Source organism: Alnus glutinosa, chromosome 9, assembly GCF_958979055.1.
Source record: "Alnus glutinosa chromosome 9, dhAlnGlut1.1, whole genome shotgun sequence".
In the NCBI taxonomy this organism is placed as follows: Eukaryota; Viridiplantae; Streptophyta; class Magnoliopsida; order Fagales; family Betulaceae; genus Alnus; species Alnus glutinosa.
Window position 1 is genome coordinate 17,146,695 of NC_084894.1, and position 22,964 is coordinate 17,169,658.

At 38.4% G+C, this 22,964-nt stretch overlaps 1 protein-coding gene across 1 annotated transcript; it reads left to right on the forward strand.

The window, feature by feature from the left end:
• Positions 1-1,838: 1,838 nt before the first annotated feature.
• LOC133877217 (protein ENHANCED DISEASE RESISTANCE 2) lies at positions 1,839-22,515 on the forward strand. The gene is made up of 21 exons (XM_062315470.1): positions 1,839-2,331; positions 3,942-4,016; positions 4,098-4,151; positions 4,243-4,308; positions 4,386-4,447; positions 8,443-8,573; positions 8,647-8,693; positions 8,769-8,866; positions 10,876-10,971; positions 11,114-11,178; positions 11,274-11,345; positions 11,774-11,920; positions 12,017-12,327; positions 12,449-12,512; positions 13,030-13,205; positions 13,711-13,812; positions 13,929-13,979; positions 14,066-14,209; positions 19,951-20,046; positions 21,147-21,248; positions 22,136-22,515. The coding sequence occupies exons 1-21, from the start codon at positions 2,179-2,181 to the stop codon at positions 22,226-22,228; spliced, it is 2,205 nt and encodes a 734-aa protein (XP_062171454.1). The 5' UTR covers positions 1,839-2,178; the 3' UTR covers positions 22,229-22,515.
• The last annotated feature ends 449 nt before the right edge of the window (positions 22,516-22,964 follow it).

The following is a 22,964-nucleotide window of genomic DNA, read 5'->3' on the forward strand; positions in this document are numbered from 1 at the left end:
AACTATATTCAAGATGACAACCAGGTTTTATTTAGTTTGGTTTGGGTTTTCGGATTTTTGAATAAAAACCCGGTTCGAATATTGAATAATATTTGAACCAAACGCATCATAATAGTAGCTAGCGTTGGGGCATTTGAAATTCGGTAGTGGCCAGGTTGCACGACAAAGGTGCGAGGAAGAGAAATAAAAGAAACAGTATATGAAAAATAAATAAATAAATAAATGGAAGAATAGGAGGCATTTGAAAATGAGATTAAGATCTAATAAAATTGTCTGTTCATATTGTTTCCAATTTGGGTTGATAATTGGCGAAGGGCCTTGTGGGCCTACCTACCCCAAGCAGGTATTAGGTAGCTCGAGACCTATTCAGGAAGGTAAGCCCCATAAGAATTGCATGCTCGGAAAGGTGGGAGAACGACATAAAATGGTTTACACAAAAAAGAAGCATAAACTATTTTAAGCCTAATGAAGGTTATTTTTTTATGTCAACTGAAAACATTTTCAGGTTGATTAATATTTTACATCACGCCAAACACTTAAAAATAAAAAGAATATTTTCCGAAAAATATTTTAAGCCTAAACATACTACCTTAATTTTTTAGGTTTTATTTTTTAAATTTTTTCCAAGATCAATTCAAGTTATTTGCTTGTATTCCTAGCATGCAGTATATTTTCATTTTGAGACTATTGTTAAGGAGCCCACCACTATTTCGGTTTTATGATCGTCCATTTTCTCTTCCTTCTGAGTCAGGAGTGTAAATTATCATCATTTGTAACATTTTTCTTATTCAATTGGATAAAAAAAAATAAAAGAAAAGAAGAAGAAGAGTAATTAGGATAAGACTTCGATAATTTAAGCTAGGAATTTTTCTTATTTAAGAAGCACATCATCATTAGATGTTTATAAAAACATCAAAAATAATAATAATATTGAAGGAAAATTTCACTTTTCTTTCTGGGGTCTTTACATTTGCAATGTTGACATCAAATTATCAAAAATTGTAGTATGGGTGTTTAATGTTTCAGCCCATTTCAATCCTCCCTTCCATTAGGAATTTTTGTTTACCGCTAATGGAATGAACAAAAATAACAAAACTATCTTGTTTATTAAAAAAAAAACAGCCAAAGAAAAAACAAATGCCCTGCACTGACCCATGGCCACACTGTGGGTCAATGGGTCTAGTCGCTAGAGGACCACGACATGGCTGTGGATCTGGCCGCCCTTTTCTTTATATTTTTTTTTTATACTTTTTTGAATTTTTTTAAATTTTTAATTTTTAAATTAAGGGTAAATTTATATTTTTATAAAATATAAGCCACATTTTACTTTATTTACTTATAAGTAAGTCACATCTTACTTGTTAATGAGTTAACTAAAAATCCTACCAGCAGAGGTGGAATGGAAAGGAGTTAAAACATTAATCACCGACATTACAATTTTGATAATTTAGTATTAAACATTATAAAAGGTATAACAATTTGAGGGGTAAATAAAGTTTTTTTAAAATTAAATGGACTAATTAACATCATAATCCTTCTACATTGAATATAGTCTATGGCTCTATGCCGACTATTGCTGTTTATAGGCCATCTTCAACACCACAGATTCCATATTTTTCTTTCTTTAATAAGAGTTTGTATTTATGCTAGATGCTTATCAAATTGGAAGCTAACCATCAACTTTATTTTCTTTACATTCAGATTCCCATATCTGGAAAAGAAAAGAAAAGAAATAAATAAGCTCCTAACCCTTTTTTTTTTTTTTTTTTTTCACAACAAGGACAATAAAGTCATTTGACCTTGTATTGTGGACTGGCAATCTTTGTCTCATCTATACACCAATTCAGTTGCTTCACCAGAGAGAAACAGGAAGGGAATGACAGAGAGGGAGAGAGAGTTTTACCTGCAATTCCAAAGAGGTGCCATTCCCTATGAAACTGTAACAGTTCCCTAAACTGTTACGGAATTTAACAAGAAATATGAAAATGGAACCCAATGATTCTCTGAATCCCATAGCTGGATTCAGAGAGTCACCGTCTCATGCCCTTCTCCATTTCTTGAATTTAATTTCATTGGAAATCGTTTTGCATGGATTTGGACTTCTAAGAACAAAAAGGAATTTAAAGAAAAATCTGGAAATTGAAGAAGCGGGTTTCTTTAGAATTGGGATTCTCTGAGATGGGTACGTCCCAAAGTGAGGGAAGAATGGAGGGGTGGCTTTATCTCATACGCTCCAATAGGATTGGGCTTCTGTACTCCCGCAAGCGATACTTCTTTCTCGAATTTCACCATCTCAAAAGCTTCAAATCAGCTCCTATTTCGAACAACAAGGTCCATGCACATGCTTTTCTCCTTCTTTTTTCTTCTCCTTTCGTTTCCAGTTCTTTTGCTTCTGGGTTTGATGTTAATGTTGCTGAACGTGTACAATTGCTGTATTATGTGTTTTATTTGGTGGGGTTTAGGCGTGTGATTGTTATGATTACCGGTTGGTTGATGATGAATAACATTGATTGAATGGTAGGATATGAAATGAATAAGAGTTTTTTATGGTTGGGTATTTTGATCGAATATTGTTCATGGCTCTATCTGTATTTGAGATGTTGATTTTGCTCTTCAGCCTCATTCTAGCTTTCCACGGATTTCAACTCTATTACGTCTGACCTTAAATGGTTACATGGAAATATATTGATACATCCACTTCTTGTTTCTAATTCACTTGATTTGCAGTAAGCTACTTCCTACTTCCAGTTGAAATTTTAGTGACAATTATCTTAGCATGAATGTGATTTGAATATATTTTTTATGCCGAAAACTTCATTGTTGCATTATGTGGAATCAGTGGACTTAATTCAGCTTGTTTGCGATTAAAACACTGGTTTCACCTTTGTTTTTCTTGGGTTTTTTTCCCTTTAAATCTGCACCTGCACAATTGAATATTATTCCCTGTTGTTTGATGATATGATAGACGAGTGTTTGGAATTTGGAGCTGTTTTTATTACTCCCTCCTTCTTACTAGATGATGTGTTTTTTCTTTTTGGGCTTCCTAAAATAAGCATTTATCCATTTAAGTTCCCATATTACCCTCAAATTCAAGCCCACATTTTTCAAATCTAAGCTAACTAAAAAAAAAAAAAAAAAACCCAGCTTTCTTGGCCCATCTAAGGGTATTTCAGGACTACAATCATTAAAATGCATGCCATTTGAAAGTTTTCACTATTGTAGCATGGAGAGAGTATTGTTTATTTTCTATTGGGAAAGAACCTAAAAAGTTTCTCATTAAATAAAAAATAAAATATAAAAGTGGAGGAAGAAACCTTGCCTTCAACAAATGATCACTGTTACCCAAACCAAGCTCTATAGAAGCTACTTATGTCACTGGATTTGCCTCTTCTTCTTTTTTCTTTTCTTTTTATTTTTATTTTTTATTTTTTATTTTTTTTAAAACTTTTAACTTTCCATTAACATCCTTATAAAACAAAGGGCTTAATGATTTTAAAGAAGCTTTTATTAATATTTAGCTGTTTGAGTTCTACTTTTACAAATCCATGCATATTATCGGTTTTTTAAACATCTTATTCGAGGTCCCCCCCTATGTGTTGTTATTTGGTGCGTATCTTGCTGTTGGGAAATATGATCAAAAGTGTATTTGCTTATTTAGTCCATAAATATGTACCAATCAACTATGGACGCAAACTGAAAAGGGGTTGTTATTTTGGTTTCTCTACATTTTTGGCCCCAAGGGGAGGGGGAATGGGAGTTTCGAACTAGTGACCTCCGCTTCATGAGGCGTGGTCTCCAACCGTTTGAGCTACAGTCTACATTTTGAAATGGGAATGTCATCTTATATCTCTCCTTTCTTTTTGTTTGACCTACTTTATAATGTTATCTAGCAGAAGAACTAAAAGAAAAAAGTCTTGATTTCATTTATTTATTTTTCTCAGGATCCTGTTATAAGTGCTATTATAGATTCCTGCATTCGGGTCATGGACAATGGGAGGGAGAGCATTCATAGAAAAGTACGAATGTTATGCAGTGTTTTTGCTTTGGTGGTGATTTATCTTTTAGCTTATATTCTCTGATTAGCATGTGGCTTGCAGGTATTCTTCATATTCACACTTTATAATACTTCAAATCACAATGATCAACTAAAGGTCTGGTAATTATTTATCATAAAAAATGTCGTAACTTTTTTGTTAAAACTGTGGTTTTTATCTGTAATTTCCAAGATTCTAAATATCATAGTTGGGAGCAAGAAGTCCTGAAGAAGCAGCAAGATGGATTCATTCCTTTCAGGAAGTAGCTTTAAAGGTTATGAGCTGCTCAGTTTTTCAAATCTACTGTAGAACTGATACCCTTAAGAGACTCATGCTAATGCACATTTGGAGGGGGGTCCTGGCATGAGAGATGATCTTGTGGGTTGTTTCAAGAGCAAATGGCAGTCCTTTAGGTATAAAGCATAATTTATTACTTTTGTGTTGTCTTGTCCATCTAATCTTGTAATTTTGCATGCCTAATCATAATGGAGATAAACTTTGAAACTTCTTGGAAAAGTTAGTGCCTATAAGTTATGGCTTGGTGTTAAAGACGTCAACAATTGCACCATTTTGCTGGATTTATCTTTATGTCCTTTGTCTGATATCTTTATATTTATTTCTCCTAGCTTCATCTTTGCTCAAAAGCTTAATGCCTCAAAGGCTGATCTTAAGAGGTGGAACGAGCAAGAGTTTGGTAAAGTGGAGGTTCTTAAACAAGCTTGGATGGAAGAGTTGAGTGATCTTGACAGATTAGATAAAAAAACATGGTTTAGCTCCAGAAGAGAAGGTGAGGAAATGTTTGGTTATTAGATATCTGGAAAATACTATTCTTCAGGTTCTTTGGCTTAAAGAGGGTGATAAATGCACTAAATTTTTTTCATCAGGTAGCCAACTCGAATAGGACGTTCAATGCCATCGAGTCTCTCTGTCAACGGCTTTGTTTCTTCTGATCAGCCGGTTATTAGGGATTATGCTGCTCAATTCTACGAGACCTTATTTGTTGAACCGTATAGTTGACGGCCGAGGTTGGATGCCCTTGCTTTCGACTCTCTAGATGCGGTGGAGGCCTCTTCGTTAGAGCTTCCTTTTGAGGCGAGGGAGGTTTTAGAGGTGGTTTAAGGCATGAACAGAGATAAGGCTCCAGGTCCTGATGAGTTCTCTATTGCATTCTTCGAAGACTGTTGGGATGTGATCAAGGTTGATATCATGGGGGTTTTCCAAGACTTTCATGCTCATAGCAAGTTTGTCAAAAGCCTTAATGCCACTTTTATTGCTCTAATTCCGAAGAAGTCTGGGGCTTTGGATCTTAAAGATTTTCGGCCTACTAGTCTTGTAAGTGGAGTTTACAAGATCATTGCTAAAGTTCTCGCGAATAGATTGAGAAGGGTTGTGGTGAAGATTGTATTTAAACCTTAGAATGCTGTTGTAAAAGGTAGGCAAATCCTTGATTCAGTTCTTATAGCAAATGAGTGTTTGGATAGTCATCTCAATTCCGATAAACCAGGGTTACTCTGCAAGTTGGATATTGAGAATGCTTATGATCATGTTAACTGGGATTTCTTATTATATATGTTGAGAAGATGTGGTTTTGGGGAGAAATTGTGTTCTTGGAAAGCGCATTGCATTTCATCGGTGCGCTTATTTGTTTTGGTGAATGGCCCTCTGTCTGGTTTCTTTAATAGCTCTCGCAAGCTAAGACAAGGTGATCCTCTGTCTCCTCTTCTATTTGTCATTGTTATGGAGGCTCTTAAGTAAGTTGTTCACTGCTACTGTCCATAGAGGTCTTCTTTTAGGCTTCTCAGTGGGTCTAGATGCTCTGAGGTGGTTAACATTTCTCATCTGTTGTTTGCAGACAATATTTTGGTTTTTTGTGGGCTAATCTTAACCATCTTCGCTATCTTCGTGTGTTGTTCTTGTGCTTTGAAGCTGTCTCAGGTTTGAAAATTAACTTGGCTAAGTCTGTTTTGGTTCCTATAGGTTGTGTGGATAATGTGGATGGTTTGGCTGGCATCTTGGGCTATGGGGTTTCCTCGTTACCTTTAAAGTACCTTGGTTATCCGTTGGGGCCCTCTTTTAAGGCCAAGTCTATTTGGGATGGTGTTGTTGGAAAGATTGAGAGGCTGTTGGCTAGTTGGAAGCGGATGTATCTGTCCAAGGGTGGTAGGGTTGCCCTTATAAAGAGCATTCTTTCCAATCTTCCTTCGTACTTCTTGTCTCTCTTCCCTATTCCTGCTACTGTGGCAAATCGTATTGAGAAGTTCCATCAAGATTTCTTATAGGGAGGTTTAGGTGAAGAGTGCAAATATCACTTGGTTAGTTGGTCCAAGGTTTGCTCCCCTATTTCTGAAGGAGGCTTGGGCATTTGGAACTTGAGGATCTTCAACATGGCTCTATTAGGGAAGTGGTTGTAGTGTTATGTGCATGAGAGAGAAGCTTGGTGGAAAGTTATTGTGGATGCTAAGTACGGTGGTGCGTGGACGGGTGGTGCTCCTTAGATCCTCCTGGGGCTTTGGAAGTATATAAGTAAGGGGTGGAGTTTGTTTTGTAGTCATACCAGCTTTATTTTTGGTCATGGGTCCAGGATTAGATTTTGGCATGATGTGTGGTGTGGAGAGATGACCCTCAAGAAAGCTTTCTCGGTTTTATATGACATTGCTCGTAATAAGGATGCACTTGTTGCAGCTCACATGGTTTCAGAGAGTGGCTCCCTTCAGGGGGACGTCAGCTTTATTCAAACGGCCCACGACTGGGAGGTAGACGTCTTGGCTTCCTTCTTCACCTTGTTGTATTCCATTAGAGTGAGAAGTGAAGGGGACGACAAGCTTTGGTGGACTCTTTCTAACAAAGGGAAGTTTGTGGTTAGTTCTTTCTTTAAGGTCCTTGCATGCAAAGAGGAAGATCCTTTCCCTTAGAGAAGTATTTGGCGGACTAAGGTTCTGATGAGAATCAACAAGCACCATTAAAGGATCCATTACATGTTTTAGTTGGGCCTATTACTAGAGCAAGATCCAAGAAGATCAAATAAACACTTAATGGGCTGATTCAAGAGATTTGGGGTGATTATAAAACGGAGCATTCCAAACTTGGCCCAAAGGAAGATGAAGACGTAATAAATTTAATCCAAGCTATTGATGGACATAATTTCCATAGCAATGGCGTGGATTAATGACTGATTATGGCTTGAGTGGGCGTGGAATTAGAAGGAGAAAGTGGCTGATTACTTTCTGTTTCAGACCAATTAATTGGCTGATTGACTTTCCAATTCCATACTATTATTTGACTGATTGACATGCTAATTCCATATCGATTAATTGGCTGATTGACTTGCCTATTTCATACCAATTAATTGGCTGATTGACTTACCTATTATTAGTGCTAAATTCTAGGCTCTTATGTTTTTAGTTCCTTTTTTTTTTTTTTTTTTTTTTTTTTTTTTTTATCTATTTTCTTATTTTCGAAATACGTTAGTTTCCTTTTTCTTATAGTGGGCATGTAGGGCTAAAAATGTTATAAATAGCCTGAACTCATTGTAATAAAGTATCTTTGAATGGAAATAAAAGAAAATGTGAGGTTTGTTTCCTATATTGGTTCTTCAAAGAACTTGTGAACTTATCAAGGATTCTTCCTTGTGGCGTTCAAATTTTATACATTCGGTTTGTGATTCAATTATAAACGTTGGGTTGGGTTTTTCTATCAAAAATTTGAATTTTAGCTTTCTTGGGGCAAACATTACAACATTGTTTGTTAGGTCTCAAACCGTGTCGGTTCAGGTTTGCATCAGGTTCCCTTGAAAGTGACTTTTTGTGCTTGGTTGGTGGCGCTAGGGAAGATTCTTACCTTGGATAATCTTAGAAAAAGGCATGTCATTGTGATTGATAGGTGTTGTATGTGCAAAATAAATGGGGAGACTATGGACCACCTTCTTCTCCATTGTGAGGTTGCTCGTGTCTTATGAAATGCCATCTTTAGCCACTTCAGTTTGTCCTGGGTTATGCCTCTTCGGGTGGTAGATTTATTCGCTTGTTGGTGGACGGGTGGTCACTCTCGAAGTGCTGTTTTGTGGAAGACGGTTCCTTCTTGCCTTTTGTGGTGCTTGTTGAGAGAACGAAATGATAGAAACTTCGAGGACAAAAAAAGGACGTTTGAGGAGCTCATAAATTTTTATTTTTATTTTTTGTTCACTTGGACTGTTGATCTGCTGCGTCCCTAGCTCCCTTAGTGATTAGCTTTTATGATTTTCTTGTTCTTTTCTTCTCCGTCTTAGACACTCCTCTTGTATACTCTTTGTGTACTTGACTGTACTTTGCATTTTTTTGATGATATTTCGCTTATCAAAAAAAAAATATATATATATATATTTCCCTTAATTAATTGTTTTTGGTACCTAGAAAGTTTTTCATGCACACAGATTCAGTGGTTCTAGCAGGATAAATCATTCTAATTCTATTGACTGGACTCTTTGTTCTTCCACACAAATGGATCCTGTAACTTCTGATGTTATTGCTCCTTCATCTTGGACGATATTTGGTTGTCAAAATGGTAAGAATAGAATTTACAATATGCTGTTGTAGTCAGCTGAAGTTGCATGTTTAATTCATAGGTATTTATGCAGGTCTGCGGCTATTTAAAGAAGCTAAAGATAGGGATTACCATGTGAAGGTTGGTGGATTTTCCATTCAGCGCTTATTAGATACAAAATACATTTCGTTGTTAACATTTTTCTTTCTGCAGCAGTGGGATGATCATCCTACTATAATGGCTGTGGGTGTGGTGGATGGAACTTCAGAAGCCATTTTTCAGGCGCTTATGTCTCTTGGTCCCTCAAGATCTAAGTAAGTAAACATCCCGTGTCTTCTTATATTGCAGCCTCATATCTGTTTACAATTCGTGTTTGCTCAAAGCTTATAAAGCCCACAACCTAAGCATATCTTGGCAATGTGGGACTCTTAACAATATGCACTGTCCTATTCAATTGCATATACATAATGATACATCTAGTGAAAATCCATATTAAAACATGTTATACATCATTATCATGAAATTCATGCTCATATGCTGGGAACCTTTGCCCAGAGTTGTTCGTTCATTGTGCAACATACCTGGGAAACCTTTGCTTAATTGGTTTTCGTAACATACCTGGGAAACCTTTGCCCAAATGGTTTTCGTAACATTCCTAGGAAACCTTTGCCCAATGGGTTTTCATATCGTTTCATTTTCATGTGTAACATACTCATGAGGAATTTGCTCGTACAATCGTGAGAGTAACCTTTATCACAATTGCGGAACTATCAATCTTACTATGATAGTGTTCGTAGTATGTTTCATTTCATGTTTATGCATCATGCTTTGTGCCATAAAATCTGTGTTCATATTTTCGTGTTCATACATTGTTCAACATCATATTCCTTTTAACGCTATTTGCAAACATATCATAAACTCATAGAAATCATCAAAAGTATCATATAAACACATATTTTCACAACATATCATCGGCTCGACTTAAAGAACCATAGTCTGTTCTTTGAAAACATTTAGAATTTTTAAAGCATTAGAACATTGTATCGTCCACAATAAGCAATATACTTGCAATAATCTGCTTAACCCAAGCTTGTGAAGGATTCCCTCATGCAAGCCTTGCAATGTACCACTGCATTTCACATTACCATTACACATTAGGACCTAACCCAATACACTTTCTCACTCTAAACACCCCCATAGGTGCATAAGTATCACAAGTGCCCGCACCCATGGCAACCCATAAAATTCTAGGGTTCCATTTGACATAATATTAACTAATAACAGCAACCCAAAGAGAAATTCTAGTTTTAGACACCAAAAACTCAAATCTCAATACTTAGAGAAAATCTCGGTTTTAGTTCATACCTTGAACAATCGAAGTTTGGCTCAAGAAACTTCAACATAGCTTAAAACCTCCAAATAGACAATGATCCCTAAAGAAATACAAGGATTAAGCATTACATTTAGCAATGTAGCTCAGATTGAGGAAAAACTAGGATTTATGACTTTACCTTGAAACGATCGGTCAAAACGGAGTAGGATAAAGCGGAACAGACGCTTCTTGCAAGCGTTTGGATTTTGGAAGACTTTCTACTATTCATCACAACTGATAGTTCAAACGGAAGACTTCTCGTTCGGACGCCAGTCTAAAAATCAGACTTTCCTTAAAACTTTTTAAGTGTTTTGCTTGGTTATTAATTCCACTACCATACTTACTTAATTCAGTGCTTTAATTACTTCTTGGGTGTTACAATGCCTACTAGCAAAGACCATCAGAGAGAGCTCATCAGCTCACACTATATTGGCAGATTATATAAATTAGACATTATAATGTCAATCCTTGGACTTAATTGAGTAATGCTACGTACTACATTCTCATACCACCCTCATTCCACTAGACTGGTGTGGCAATGCTCATCAATCATTGGATCAGCTCTTGTTAAAAATAAATAAAAATATAAAAATCCAAGGGCTGGTGGACGCTACCACATCAACCCAGTGGGATAAGAGTATAGTATTTAGAATTACTCGACTTAAATTGGGTCCATTAAATCCCAAAATCTGGAACATTGTTTTGTCCCTGATAATTCTTAATGCATTAACTTTGTGTGGTTCATTTATTTTGGCAAACCAGCATACTTAATTGAAGGTAAATATGTCTAAACTTTGGCTGTCAGGTGCCTTTGCAGACATCATTTGGGATGGTTTTCCACTATTATGCAGTTAATTAATATTATTTAGTTCTGCAGATATTCTTTTATTCAACATATCATATGTCAGGCTTGTTCTTTACTAAACTTTAACTTTGCAAATTTACTTGCAGATGGGACTTCTGCTTCTACAAGGGCAGTTTGGTTGAGCACCTTGATGGTCATACTGATATTATCCAGAAGCAGTTATATAGCGATTGGTTACCATGGTTAGATCATGATCTTTGATGTTAATGAGATATGTTTCATGGAAAGTTTAATTTATCAAAAAATGTTTCATGGAAAGTTTAAGAGTCTGGTATCTTTTCTTTTTGGTGGTAGTTTCTGTTATTGACATATCATACGATGCAGGGGAATGAAACGAAGAGATCTATTATTACGACGTTATTGGAGAAGGGAGGATGACGGAACATATGGTAGTGATGTTTTGGAGGACATATGTAAATACGATGATATCAACTGATCTAGTTGAATCAGAAGAATAATCTTCCTTTGGTTTTTCCTGTAACAGTTATTCTCTACCATTCCATGTTTCACAAGAAGTGTCCACCTCAGAAAGGCTACATCCGCGCCTGCCTTAAAAGTAATGTATGCTTAAAAATTAGTCATAACAAAATTCCTAGACCACAGGATATTATTGTGATTTAGTTATCATCATCATCATCATCGTACAATTCCTATAATTTTGGTGTACTTTTTCACCCCTTTTCTCCTTCTAATAAGATTGAATTACTTATTAAAAAAAAAACTCGTATAATTTTGCGGCATGTATTATGAGTTTTAGATTGTACCTTTACCATTGCTTTACTCATGTCTTCACCCTTGGCCCAATTATGCAACTCATGAGTAACTATAGCGGGTTCAGAAAAAAATAAAAAAATAAAAAATAAAAATTTGCACTTTTGGATCTGGTAGTCATTATGAGGTCCTAATCTTCACTGCTGTGATTGCATTGTTCAAAAGTTACCAATGGAAAGAATTGGGGGGATGACAGTTTGCATCCTCTTACAGGTGGAGGATATGTTATATTGCCTGTGAACCGAGGGAAACAGTCAGTTGTCAAGCACATGCTTGCTATTGATTGGAAATTTTGGAAATCTTATCTACAACCTTCTTCGGCTCGATCTATAACCATCCATATGCTTGGGAGAGTTGCTGGTAGCTTTCAGCTAGATGGAACTTCTTATGTGTGTTTTATATCTATGATTATTTCATATAATATGATATTCTTGATACTTTTCCTTTTATATGCAGCATTACGAGAGATGTTTAGAGCAAAACTAGGAAATTATACTTCTCCTGATTTCTCATCTGGAGAGTTGATAAGAAACATTAGGTTGAATCAGACAGAAGGTGCTAGCACAGTTGATTTTCGAATATTGACAGGGGATGGGAGGACCAAGGAAAATATCACTAAGGAAATGGAGAAAACACCTTCAGAACATGGAAGCCTTGTTAGCTTGACTGATGCTGCTGATGAATTTTTTGATGTTCCAGAACCATCATATTATGATCAATCTGAAAATAGCCTGAATCCCGATTTTGGTTCGGATATGTACTCTCAGGTACAATATGATATTTGGTATTCATTTTTAACTAAATTTCTGCTTTAAGACATGATGTTAAAATTTGTATGCATTGGTGTTTTGGCTTTCTCACTTTGCTCCTATGAAATTTGGATCACAGGATATATGTCAACCGAAATTATCAACTGCTACTGGTTTTGTGAAGAGATTGCATGATCTTGCAGGTGATTCAATGTGAAGAGATTGCATGATCAATGACGTCATCCTTAGCCGGTTCGGTCTGTATTGGGTGATGCCTTCTCGGGTGATAGACTTATTTGCATGTTGGTGGTCGGGGGGATGGTCCCGTAGTGCGGTCGTGTGGAAGATGGCTCCTTGTTGTCTTATGTGGTGCTTGTGGACGGAACGCAACGATAGACAGTTTGAGGACAAAGAAAGAACCATAGAGGAGCTCATTTCCTTTTTTCTTCATTCTTTGTACTCCTGGACGGCTGCGTATTTAGCACCTCTAGAGATTAGTTATAACGATTTCCTTGTATTGCTTTCTTCTTCTTCTTCTTAATTGTCTCTCTTGTTACCCCCTGTATACTTGATTGCGCTTTGCGTTTTTTCTAATAAAATTCTCTTCTTACTTATCAAAAAAACATATGAGTTGTTTGCATATTATTTCTTCTTCCCTCAAGTAGTTCTGTGTTTTTTTCCTTGTATGATTTGATGATGGCTGGAGATGACTTACTGCAGTTCAGAAGAAGGGCTATATGGACTTGCAAGAGATGGTAAGAGAAGACTGTATAACATGCTGCGATGGAACAACTCTTCCCAAAGATCCAACTTGTCCATTAGCTTGCAGTTGGACAGCAGCAGATCCTAGCACTTTCCTAATTCGTGGAGAGAATTATCTGGAAGACCATAAGAAGGTAACCATAACAAAATTTAGTAACGATGAACCTAAACTAAATCTCTAGGAAACTTTTGATTATATGTTTGCTAAGATGTTCATCATGCTTACCGATTAAAGAGGCGGCGAATTGGCTTGCAATCATGCAGGAATTGCATCATTCTGGAATGCTAATTTGCATGTCTTTGGTGATGAAAACTAATTTATGTTTATGGATTGTTAGAATTTCTTCCATTTGCTTTTTGTGTAGCATGTTTTAAGTACCAACCATTCGTATGATTTCTTCTCTGCTTGTCCCATCAAAGATATGTTAAGTTAATAGTTCTCAGAATCATTAATAGTGACAGCTAGACCATGAATTTTAGTTGCTACACTGCTAGAGTTCTTAATCCTTTGTACTCCACTAAAATAGTTTTGATTTTGTTGCCCTTGAACATCTCCAAAGCTTCAATTCAGGATAGAATTAATGACTCCGTTGGTGATTCTTATTTAATTTTTCTAATGTTTCGTTGTTTACTTTCTAGGTTAAGGCAAACAGCACCCTCATGCAAATGGTTGCTGCAGATTGGCTAAAATCTGACAAGCGAGAAGATGATCTTGGAGGCCGTCCTGGGAGCATTGTTCAGGTTCATACTATTTCTTCTTAGTTTAGATTTGATGCCCATCTATCACATGTTAAATTAAATGCATTTGCACGATTATCTTTGTGATAATAATATTTTATAAAGGCTTTGTTGTGCAGAAATATGCAGCACAGGGTGGGCCAGAGTTCTTCTTCATTGTAAACATACAGGTCGATTCAGTCTTTTGTTTGTGCTTATATTATTCTTTTTTCTGTTCTTGTGGATCAACAATAATCAAATTATTTACTGTGACCAGGTCCCAGGCTCAACAAAATATAGCCTAGCTCTATATTATATAATGAATACTCCTGTGGCAGATGCACCCTTGCTAGAGAGTTTCATCAAGGGGGATGATGCATATAGAAATTCGAGGTTTAAGCTCGTACCATATATATCTAAGGTTAGTATAGTCCCATGGGATTAGAAACTACAGAATCAGTGTATAAGAGGATTAATCTTTTTCCCCATTTTGTTTTGTTGAAGAATTCAGAAAAGCAAGTTTTATGTTTAAGACCACTTAGGCAGCGTGCATTTCTCACTGGTGTTTTTACTCATAATAGTGTATGATATGAAATTAATTTTTATTTTTGATCAATCTCTCCCCCAACCTACCCCCATTTTTCTGGAAAAATATTCCTGCTAAATTGTAATATCTTCTCTTTTTACTTCTAGGCTTTTACGTTTGCGTGATTGCTACATAAATTAGGAACCAAGAGCTATAGGTTAAACTATGTTCTTTTCCTTCTGTGTGCATACAGTTTTATATCTTTGAAGTTTAAATTATTGCTTTATTTGTTGAATCACATAGATCCTCTTAGTTCCCAGATATATCTCCTGGGATCTGGGTTATCAGTACTGTATGTTGCCCATAGCAATTTGGGAACTGAGATTCTACCATTCTGCTCTCATGCATAAAGTTGTTGTACATGTTCAATGTTCTCAATTTATTTTTTAGTATTTACTTGTCTAAAACTGAATAGCCTCTCGGACCTGCTGTGAAAATTATTATTTTTATATGCCCCAGTATTCTTCTGTTTGTTAGCGTGAAGTGACCTCATTAGCTACTCTATGTTAAGGATACAACCCTAGCCGCCGAACCCTCTACAGAAACCCTAGCCGCTACTACAGCTCACAAACAAACCCTAGAGCCGTTAGGAAGATTTCCTAAATTAGACAACCAATTATCTCCTCCATATCTCTCATTAACTCCACCTTAGCCAACGGCTATATTGCCTATGAGGACATGATATTCATTCCTTATTTAAACTCTTGTAATTATAGAATAGAATTACTACTGTATAATATGCCATATATACATGGCAGCCTGTAACTCTATATATACTGCATCAATATCAATAAACAACCATTCAGCGCCTAAAGCTTTTATCCTAATCTCATATTTAGTTTACATGGTATCAGAGCCTACCAATAGCCAACGCTTTCCCATGGCCAACACAAACACTGCTGAAACCAATTTCTTGCCCAATATTACTCAACTCGGCAGCATCAAACTGGAAGGTCCTAACTACCTAGGCTGGGTTGCTCAGTTTCAACCTACCCTATGTGGTTATGATCTCCAAGGCCTACTCGATGGAACCGATCCCTGTCCGCCCAGAACCGTTGCCAATACCACTGGTGATGCTCAGATTCCGAACCCAGCCTATGTTACATGGCTGAGACGAGACCAACAGCTCCTGAGTCTCATCATATGCTCTTTAGCACCTTCTCTTGTGCCCTCGATGTACGGTTTGAACACATCGAGGCTTGCATGGACCTCTCTGTCCACACGGTTTGCTGGTCAATCTAAATCACGCATCTCCCATCTCAAGCGTCAGTTGCAAAGCTTGCAGCAGGGGACTAAGTCATGCACCAAATATCTCAATCAAGCCAAGTCATGGGCTGATGAACTTTCCGCTGTCGGTAAACCCGTCGACGATGATGACCTTATTTCCTACATTATTAACGGTATCAACCCTACTTTTAACCCTTTTGTTACTGCTTTCTCCCTACGTGATCGAGAAACCACATTCCATGATTTTCAATCCGAGTTGCTAAGCCATGAAATACTACTCCAGAATCAACAACAAGCCTTAACCCTTGAAACTGGATCCTTTGCACTCCATGCACACCGCTCCAAACCATCCTACAGCAACAATCCGAGCCTCAGAAAACCTCAATTTCCCAAACCATCTGGTCAATATCGTCACCCTTCACCCCATAATCGTTTCTCCCATCCTCCATTCTCTCCTCGACACAATCCTCCTTTTTCCCCCAGATATCAACCCCCTTCTCCTTCACCTCGTCCTACTACTGAGAATCCTATTCCCACATCCTCTTCCTCTCCACGCCAATACTCACCCTGCCAGATATGCGGAAAAACAAGCCACCGTGCGTTGGACTGCTACCATCGCATGGATTATGCATACCAAGGGCGCCATCCCCCGATGCAGCTCGCTGCCATGACAGCACAAGCCAATGAAGAATTTGTCACTCAAGACTGGCTAGCCGACTCTGGAGCCAACACGCACGTCACTGCAGAATCCTCCAATCTCACCAATGCTCAACCCTTTGATGGATCCAATACTGTTGGTGTAGGAAATGGCGCAGGTTTGCATATTCAAAACATTGGTTCTTCCTTAGTTAATTCCCCTACATCTACTTCCCACAATTTTCTCCTTAAAAATATCTTGCACTGCCCTACTGCTTCAGCCAACTTACTATCTATTAATAAATTTTGCAAAGATAATAAATGTTGGTTTGCTCTTACTGATGTTGACTTTACTGTGAAGGACAACTTGACAGGAACAATTCTACTCCACGGTCCCAATGAAAATGGGCTCTACCCCATTCCTTTGAATCATCACTCCTCCAATAAATGCAGTGGGTTCACTGCCTTCCTTGGTGTCAAAACCAATGACATGGTTTGGCACCAACGGTTGGGCCATCCCTCTACTTCAGTTTTTCAGTATCTCCTTCGTCATCATCACCTTCCTCTCCTTGGTCCAGTCAGTCCTCCCTCAGTGTGCGAGTCATGCCAACTTGGCAAGTCCAAGCAGTTACCTTATTCAGCAGCCACCAGGGGGTCTACTCAGCCTTTAGAAGTCATTCACTCGGATGTTTGGACCTCCCCAGTTCCTTCTTTAAGTGGATGCAAGTTTTACGTCATTTTTGTTGATGAATTCAGTCGTTTTTCTTGGTTGTACCCCTTACTTAATAAAAGTGATGTTCTTACTTGTTTTATCAAATTCAAATTGCTTGTTGAAAATTTATTTGACACCAAAATTAAGTATTTTCAATCCGATAATGGTGGAGAATACACCTCCACTGCCTTCAAACAATTTCTAAGTAACAATGGCATTTTTCATCGCCTCACATGCCCCCACACATCCCAACAGAATGGCGTTGCCGAGAGAAAGCACCGCCACATCGTCGAAACTGGTTTAACTCTCCTTGCACAGTCCGGTCTCCCTGCCAAGTACTGGGTCGACTCTTTCCTCACTTCAGTCTTCCTTATTAACAGACTACCCACCACAGTCCTTCAAAACTAGTCTCCCTTCTCTACTCTTTTCAAGAAGGAACCCGATTACACTCTTCTCCGAAGCTTTGGATGCCTATGTTATCCACTTCTTCGCCCGTATGCCTCCCACAAACTCACTTATCGAAGCAAACCTTGCATCTTCCTTGGCTATGGAGCCAACCAACGCGGCTACCGCTGCCTTGAACCCCAATCCCAAAAAGTATATCTCTCCCGCAACGTTGTGTTCGATGAGTCAAAATTCCCCTCTAAGAGTTCTGCTCTCCCATCCGGTTCCTGCACAATCACTACACCTCCAGCGACTCCGATCCTCTTTCAACCTGCCCAGCTATCCACTCACCTGCCCTCAACTCCTTCCTCACAACCTCCCATTTCCCCCTCCACTCTTTCCCAAACCCTTGCCTCCACTCCATCATCCCCCATCGCTCCCCCTATCCCTCCTTCCCTACCCGCCTCTTCCAACTCTCTTTCCCCTCTTCAATCCAGCCCTGCCTCCATTCCCTCCCCTAACCCTGCTCCCCTACTCGTTCCCAGTAACCGCCCCGTCACTCGTTCCCTTACTGGCTCCTCCAAACCCAGATCATTCCCTGGCTTCACCTCCTTCCTCAGCAGACACCCCTTCGTTACACTCACATCTGTTATTCTTCCACCCGCACCATCTTCATATAAGCAGGCAGCCTCTAAACCCGAATGGGTTACTGCTATGACTACTGAATTTCAAGCTCTCTTATACAATGACACTTGGTCCTTATGTCCTCGTCCTTTGCACCAAAATGTTGTTCGCAACAAATGGGTGTTTAAAATTAAACAGAATCCGGATGGCACTGTCGAACGCTACAAAGCTCGCCTCGTCGCCAAAGGCTTTGACCAACTTTGCGGTATTGATTACCATGACACCTTCAGTCCCGTCATTAAACCCGCCACCATTCGCCTACTATTAGTCTTAGCCATTACATTCAACTGGACACTCAAACAGCTCGATGTCTCCAACGCCTTCCTCCACGGATTACTTGATGAAGATGTGTACATGGAGCAACCACAAGGTTTTGTGGACCCTGCCTTCCCCCATCATGTGTGCAAATTGCGCAAGGCTTTATATGGCCTTAAACAGGCTCCTCGGGCCTGGTTCACCCGTCTCTCTCAAACTTTACTCGATCTTGGCTTCTCTAGCTCACAAGTGGATCCCTCCCTATTTTTATATCACTCTAACAGTTCTCACATTTTCCTTTTAGTGTATGTGGATGATATTATTGTTACAGGTAACAATCCGATCACCATTCAGTCCATCATCACCAAACTCAAAGCTACCTTTGCTATCAAAGATCTCGGCTCACTCTCCTACTTCCTTGGAATCCAGACTACCCGCGACTCCACTGGGTTACACCTACGGCAAACCAAATACATCCAGGACGTTCTCCTCCGTGCCAGCATGCTTGACTCCAAGCCTTATCGCACCCCCTGCACATCCGGCTCCAAAATGTCCAAGTTTGATGGAGACGCCCTTCCCAATCCTTCTGAATATCGCCAAATCGTTGGAGCTCTCCAATATGCCACTCTCACTCGTCCAGACATCGCCTACTCTGTCAACCAGCTGTGCCAGCATATGCACAGCCCCACATCCACTCACTGGACTGCTGCTAAAAGGGTGCTTCGGTACCTCAAAGGCACAATTGATTTCGGCCTTCACTACACCCCAGGCTCCCTTCAACTCACCGGATTTTGTGACTCTGACTGGGCTGGCAACCCTGACGACCGCCGCTCCACCACTGGCTTTGGCATCTTCCTCGGCTCCAATCTCATCTCATGGTCCGCTAAAAAGCAACACATCGTCTCACGATCCAGCACAGAGGCCGAATACCGTGCAATGGCCCTTGCCACCTCAGACCTTTACTGGCTCTGTATGCTATTCCGAGAACTGCAGGTCTCACTTCCGTCTCCACCAACACTTTGGTGTGACAATTCCGGAGCACTATCCTTAGCCTCCAACCCGGTTTCCCACGCCCGCACCAAACATATTGAAGTTGACATCCATTTCATCCGGGAAAAAGTAACCAACCGAGACATCCAACTTCGGTACATCTCCACCCTTAACCAAGTAGCTGACATCTTCACCAAAGGCCTCAATGCTGATCGGTTCTGCTGCTTGCGTGCCAAACTTCCGGTCGTTCCTCCCATCAGTTTGCGGGGGGGTGTTAAGGATACAACCCTAGCCGCCGAACCCTCTACAAAAACCCTAGCCGCTACTACAGCTCACAAACAAACCCTAGAGCCGTTAGGAAGATTTCCTAAATTAGACAACCAATTATCTCCTCCATATCTCTCATTAACTCCACCTTAGCCAACGGCTATATTGCCTATGAGGACATGATATTCATTCCTTATTTAAACTCTTGTAATTATAGAATAGAATTACTACTGTATAATATGCCATATATACATGGCAGCCTGTAACTCTATATATACTGCATCAATATCAATAAACAACCATTCAGCGCCTAAAGCTTTTACCCTAATCTCATATTTAGTTTACACTCTATGCCATATGAACCTCATTTATCATCAATGTATAGTGCATGGGTTTTGGGAGTTAACATTGCTTTTCACAGGGTTCATGGATAGTTAAGCAGTGTGTAGGAAAGAAAGCATGCCTGATTGGTCAAGCCCTTGAAATTAATTATTTCCACGGGGAGAACTATTTGGAGGTAAGTTTTTTAGAATTGTTGTTCCTGTAATTTCTGTGCTTTGTCCTCCTGTAAGAGAGAGAGAGAGAGATAGCTATGAACTATCCTTGTATTCCTGCAAGTAGCCCAAACTTTGATCACTTTTGCACTCTTTGGATGGGAGCATCTGTGTCTGTTGTAGATGGACATAGAAAGGGGTTTGGCTTGCGATTTTGTAAGTGCCTCAAAGCATTCCTAGTAGCCTCACCAAATTTTACTCACCAAAGTAGTTAAAAACCACTTTTCTCTATTTTGGTGAGCGACTTTTTTAAAATTCTCCCAACAGCCTCATCATTTTAACTATTCACTATCATTATTCCATTTAAATAATTCTTTTTCAGATTTCTTTATTCTATCTCTATTTAATCTTTTTATACAACAAGCTACCATACATCTTCATCTTGAGATTAGATCATTGCTAAGAAATTCACAAAAGTTTTCATTTGCTTCTCAATCAAATTCAAGAAAGAACGAAAGAAAAGATAAATGAAAGAACCACAAAGTTTATGTCAGCGACAAAGAAACTTTCATGTCCATGAAATAAGGACATCATCGTGTGAGAGAGATGGGAGATGAGAGAAGAAAATGAGAGAGAAAAAAAAGAAAAAAGTGTGTTGTGATCATGTGAGAGAGAAAGGAGAAACAAAATTGGTGAGAGAGTTGATGAGTGAATATTACTCATCAAAATTAGTGAGTATTTTCACTCACCAAAACTTTTTGGTTAAAGTGGTGAGGCTGCTAAGAGTGGTTTTTTAGTGTTTTCATCAAATTGGCTCACCAAAATAGCTATTTTGATAAAGCTAATAGGAATGCTCTCACTGCCAATCCACATCTGTTGAGTGTCAATTTTCTTAAAAGCATAAGATATGTGAACAAGATTGTTCCTGCTATTAATTGAAAGTTCATATTAACTCCTCTGTGCCTTGGTGTGATTAACTGAGATCTGGTGATAGAACAGAGTAGAGAGGACCATGCCAAAGACAGAGATATCCATTCAACATTTGAACAATAACATTAAACTTGTGCGATGTGGGTTGTCATCTTATAGCATATGCTAATTCTGGAAATGACAATCATTTCAGCTTGGGATCGATATTGGGTCATCAACAGTTGCAAGGGGTGTGGTCAGTCTTGTTCTTGGGTATCTTAACAATCTGGTTATTGAGATGGCATTTTTGGTACAGGTAAAACTAAACCAACTTTTTTCTCATAGGCTCAACTATAATTCAGTCCCTTCAAGTCTTTTTTACATTGAATGTGATATTTCTGTTACATCTGTTAATGCGGCTCCATTAAATGTCACGTGGGACTCTGTACGATGACTGAAATGGTGTCCTATTGAAGGTCATTATCTTGTTCATCAATAGGGTAAAGTGTCCATGGCTATGAGATGGACATGGGCACCCAAAAGACAGTTTTTTGAGATTAAATTCATTTTTAGCAATCTGATACCCTTGGTTGATGAGGGTGGTGGTAACTGCAGAATGAATGGCTGATTTTAAAATTCTTTAATTCAACCACTGGATCGATACCCCCAAAAAAAATTCTTATAGTTTCAAAATCAAACCTTTGCACAAGAACAATGGCAACAAGCTCACTTTTCCATTTTTGTTTTATTTTCTTCGTGATTGTCCACTACTTTATCCAGTTCTACTTCCTCTCATGCTCCTCGTCTTGCTTTATTTCTTTTTTAATATCTATCTTGTTACTCTTCTTGCATCCTCCTCTCAATATTCTTTTTTACTTGTTTTTATTCTATTCTCGTTTTTCTTATGAATCTTCATCTATTTTCTTCCTGCTTCTGCACTGCCAATATGGTGCCTTTTTATTGTCTGTTTGGTGGTCATGTCAAGCCTCTGTGGCCTTTACCAATGGATGCAACAGAAGGACTACATTGAATATAGTATGGAACTATAGTGTTGAAATTGTTCAAATAGAGGAACTAAATTGTAGTTCAGCCTTTTCATTTGTATATACTGCAAGCTCCCTGATTAGGTCTTAGGTTCAGAGCAGTCAACTTGATGATCATATTCTTCATTCTAATGCCTAAATGTCATTTTGTCCTGCACAGGCCAACACATCAGAGGAGCTTCCTGAGTATCTTCTTGGAACCTGCCGTCTAAACCATCTTGATGCCTCCAAAGCAGTATTACTGAAACCATGATTATCTCCCAATACGTCCTAAAAACCCACCAAGATGTTGAGGTTAGAGGGTTGAACATGAAACTTAGATATTGGAAATTCAGGATGTTTGTGCTCTGCAAAGTTACCTCCAGCAATCATTCTTTGACTCAAACCAAATTGAAATTAGCAGCAGGTTCTTTTGCTGTAAATATCATTAAAATTGATAAGCAAAGTTTGTAGCTAAGATGGCATTTCTTGTTAGTGCCGATTCTTTGATTAGATTTATGATTGGTGTACGTAAAAGCATATCGTCTTTTGTTTTGTTCACTTTGGTCTCTTTGCCACTAGCATTAAACTCATTGAAATAAAAAGTGCTGTTCTTTCACAATGCACTTGCAAACTGTTTAGGGAATTATATTCATTGTAATACGGAAGTATCTAAAAAAAAAAAAAAAATTATATACATATATTTGAAATTAAGAATATGAGCCATGTGAAAAAAGGATGGTAATTTCAGTTGAGATGTGTCTCACATGCATGGTCCTATGCCAAATGAACGAAAAAAAAAGTATGGGATGTAGACATCAAATTTATTGAAAAAAAAAAAAGAAAAAAAAGAAAGAAAAGAGATATCAATTATATTGCTCACAGTTGATTTGATATGGTGATTTATCAAACACCTCCTAAAAGATAAGAGTGTAGTAAGATTGATGAGAGAGAGCCCCGTCACCCTCAGACCTCTCCATAAAAAAATTAGGTTGAGTAGCATTTCTGAT

Excerpts from the sequence above, each read along its gene's own strand:
- LOC133877217 (XM_062315470.1), top strand. The coding sequence starts at position 2,179 with ATGGGTACGTCCCAAAGTGAGGGAAGAATGGAGGGGTGGCTTTATCTC. Across the intron at positions 4,309-4,385 it reads TTCAGGAAGTAGCTTTAAAG|GGGGGTCCTGGCATGAGAGA; the intron begins GTTATGAGCTGC and ends GCACATTTGGAG. Across the intron at positions 8,574-8,646 it reads GATATTTGGTTGTCAAAATG|GTCTGCGGCTATTTAAAGAA; the intron begins GTAAGAATAGAA and ends GTATTTATGCAG.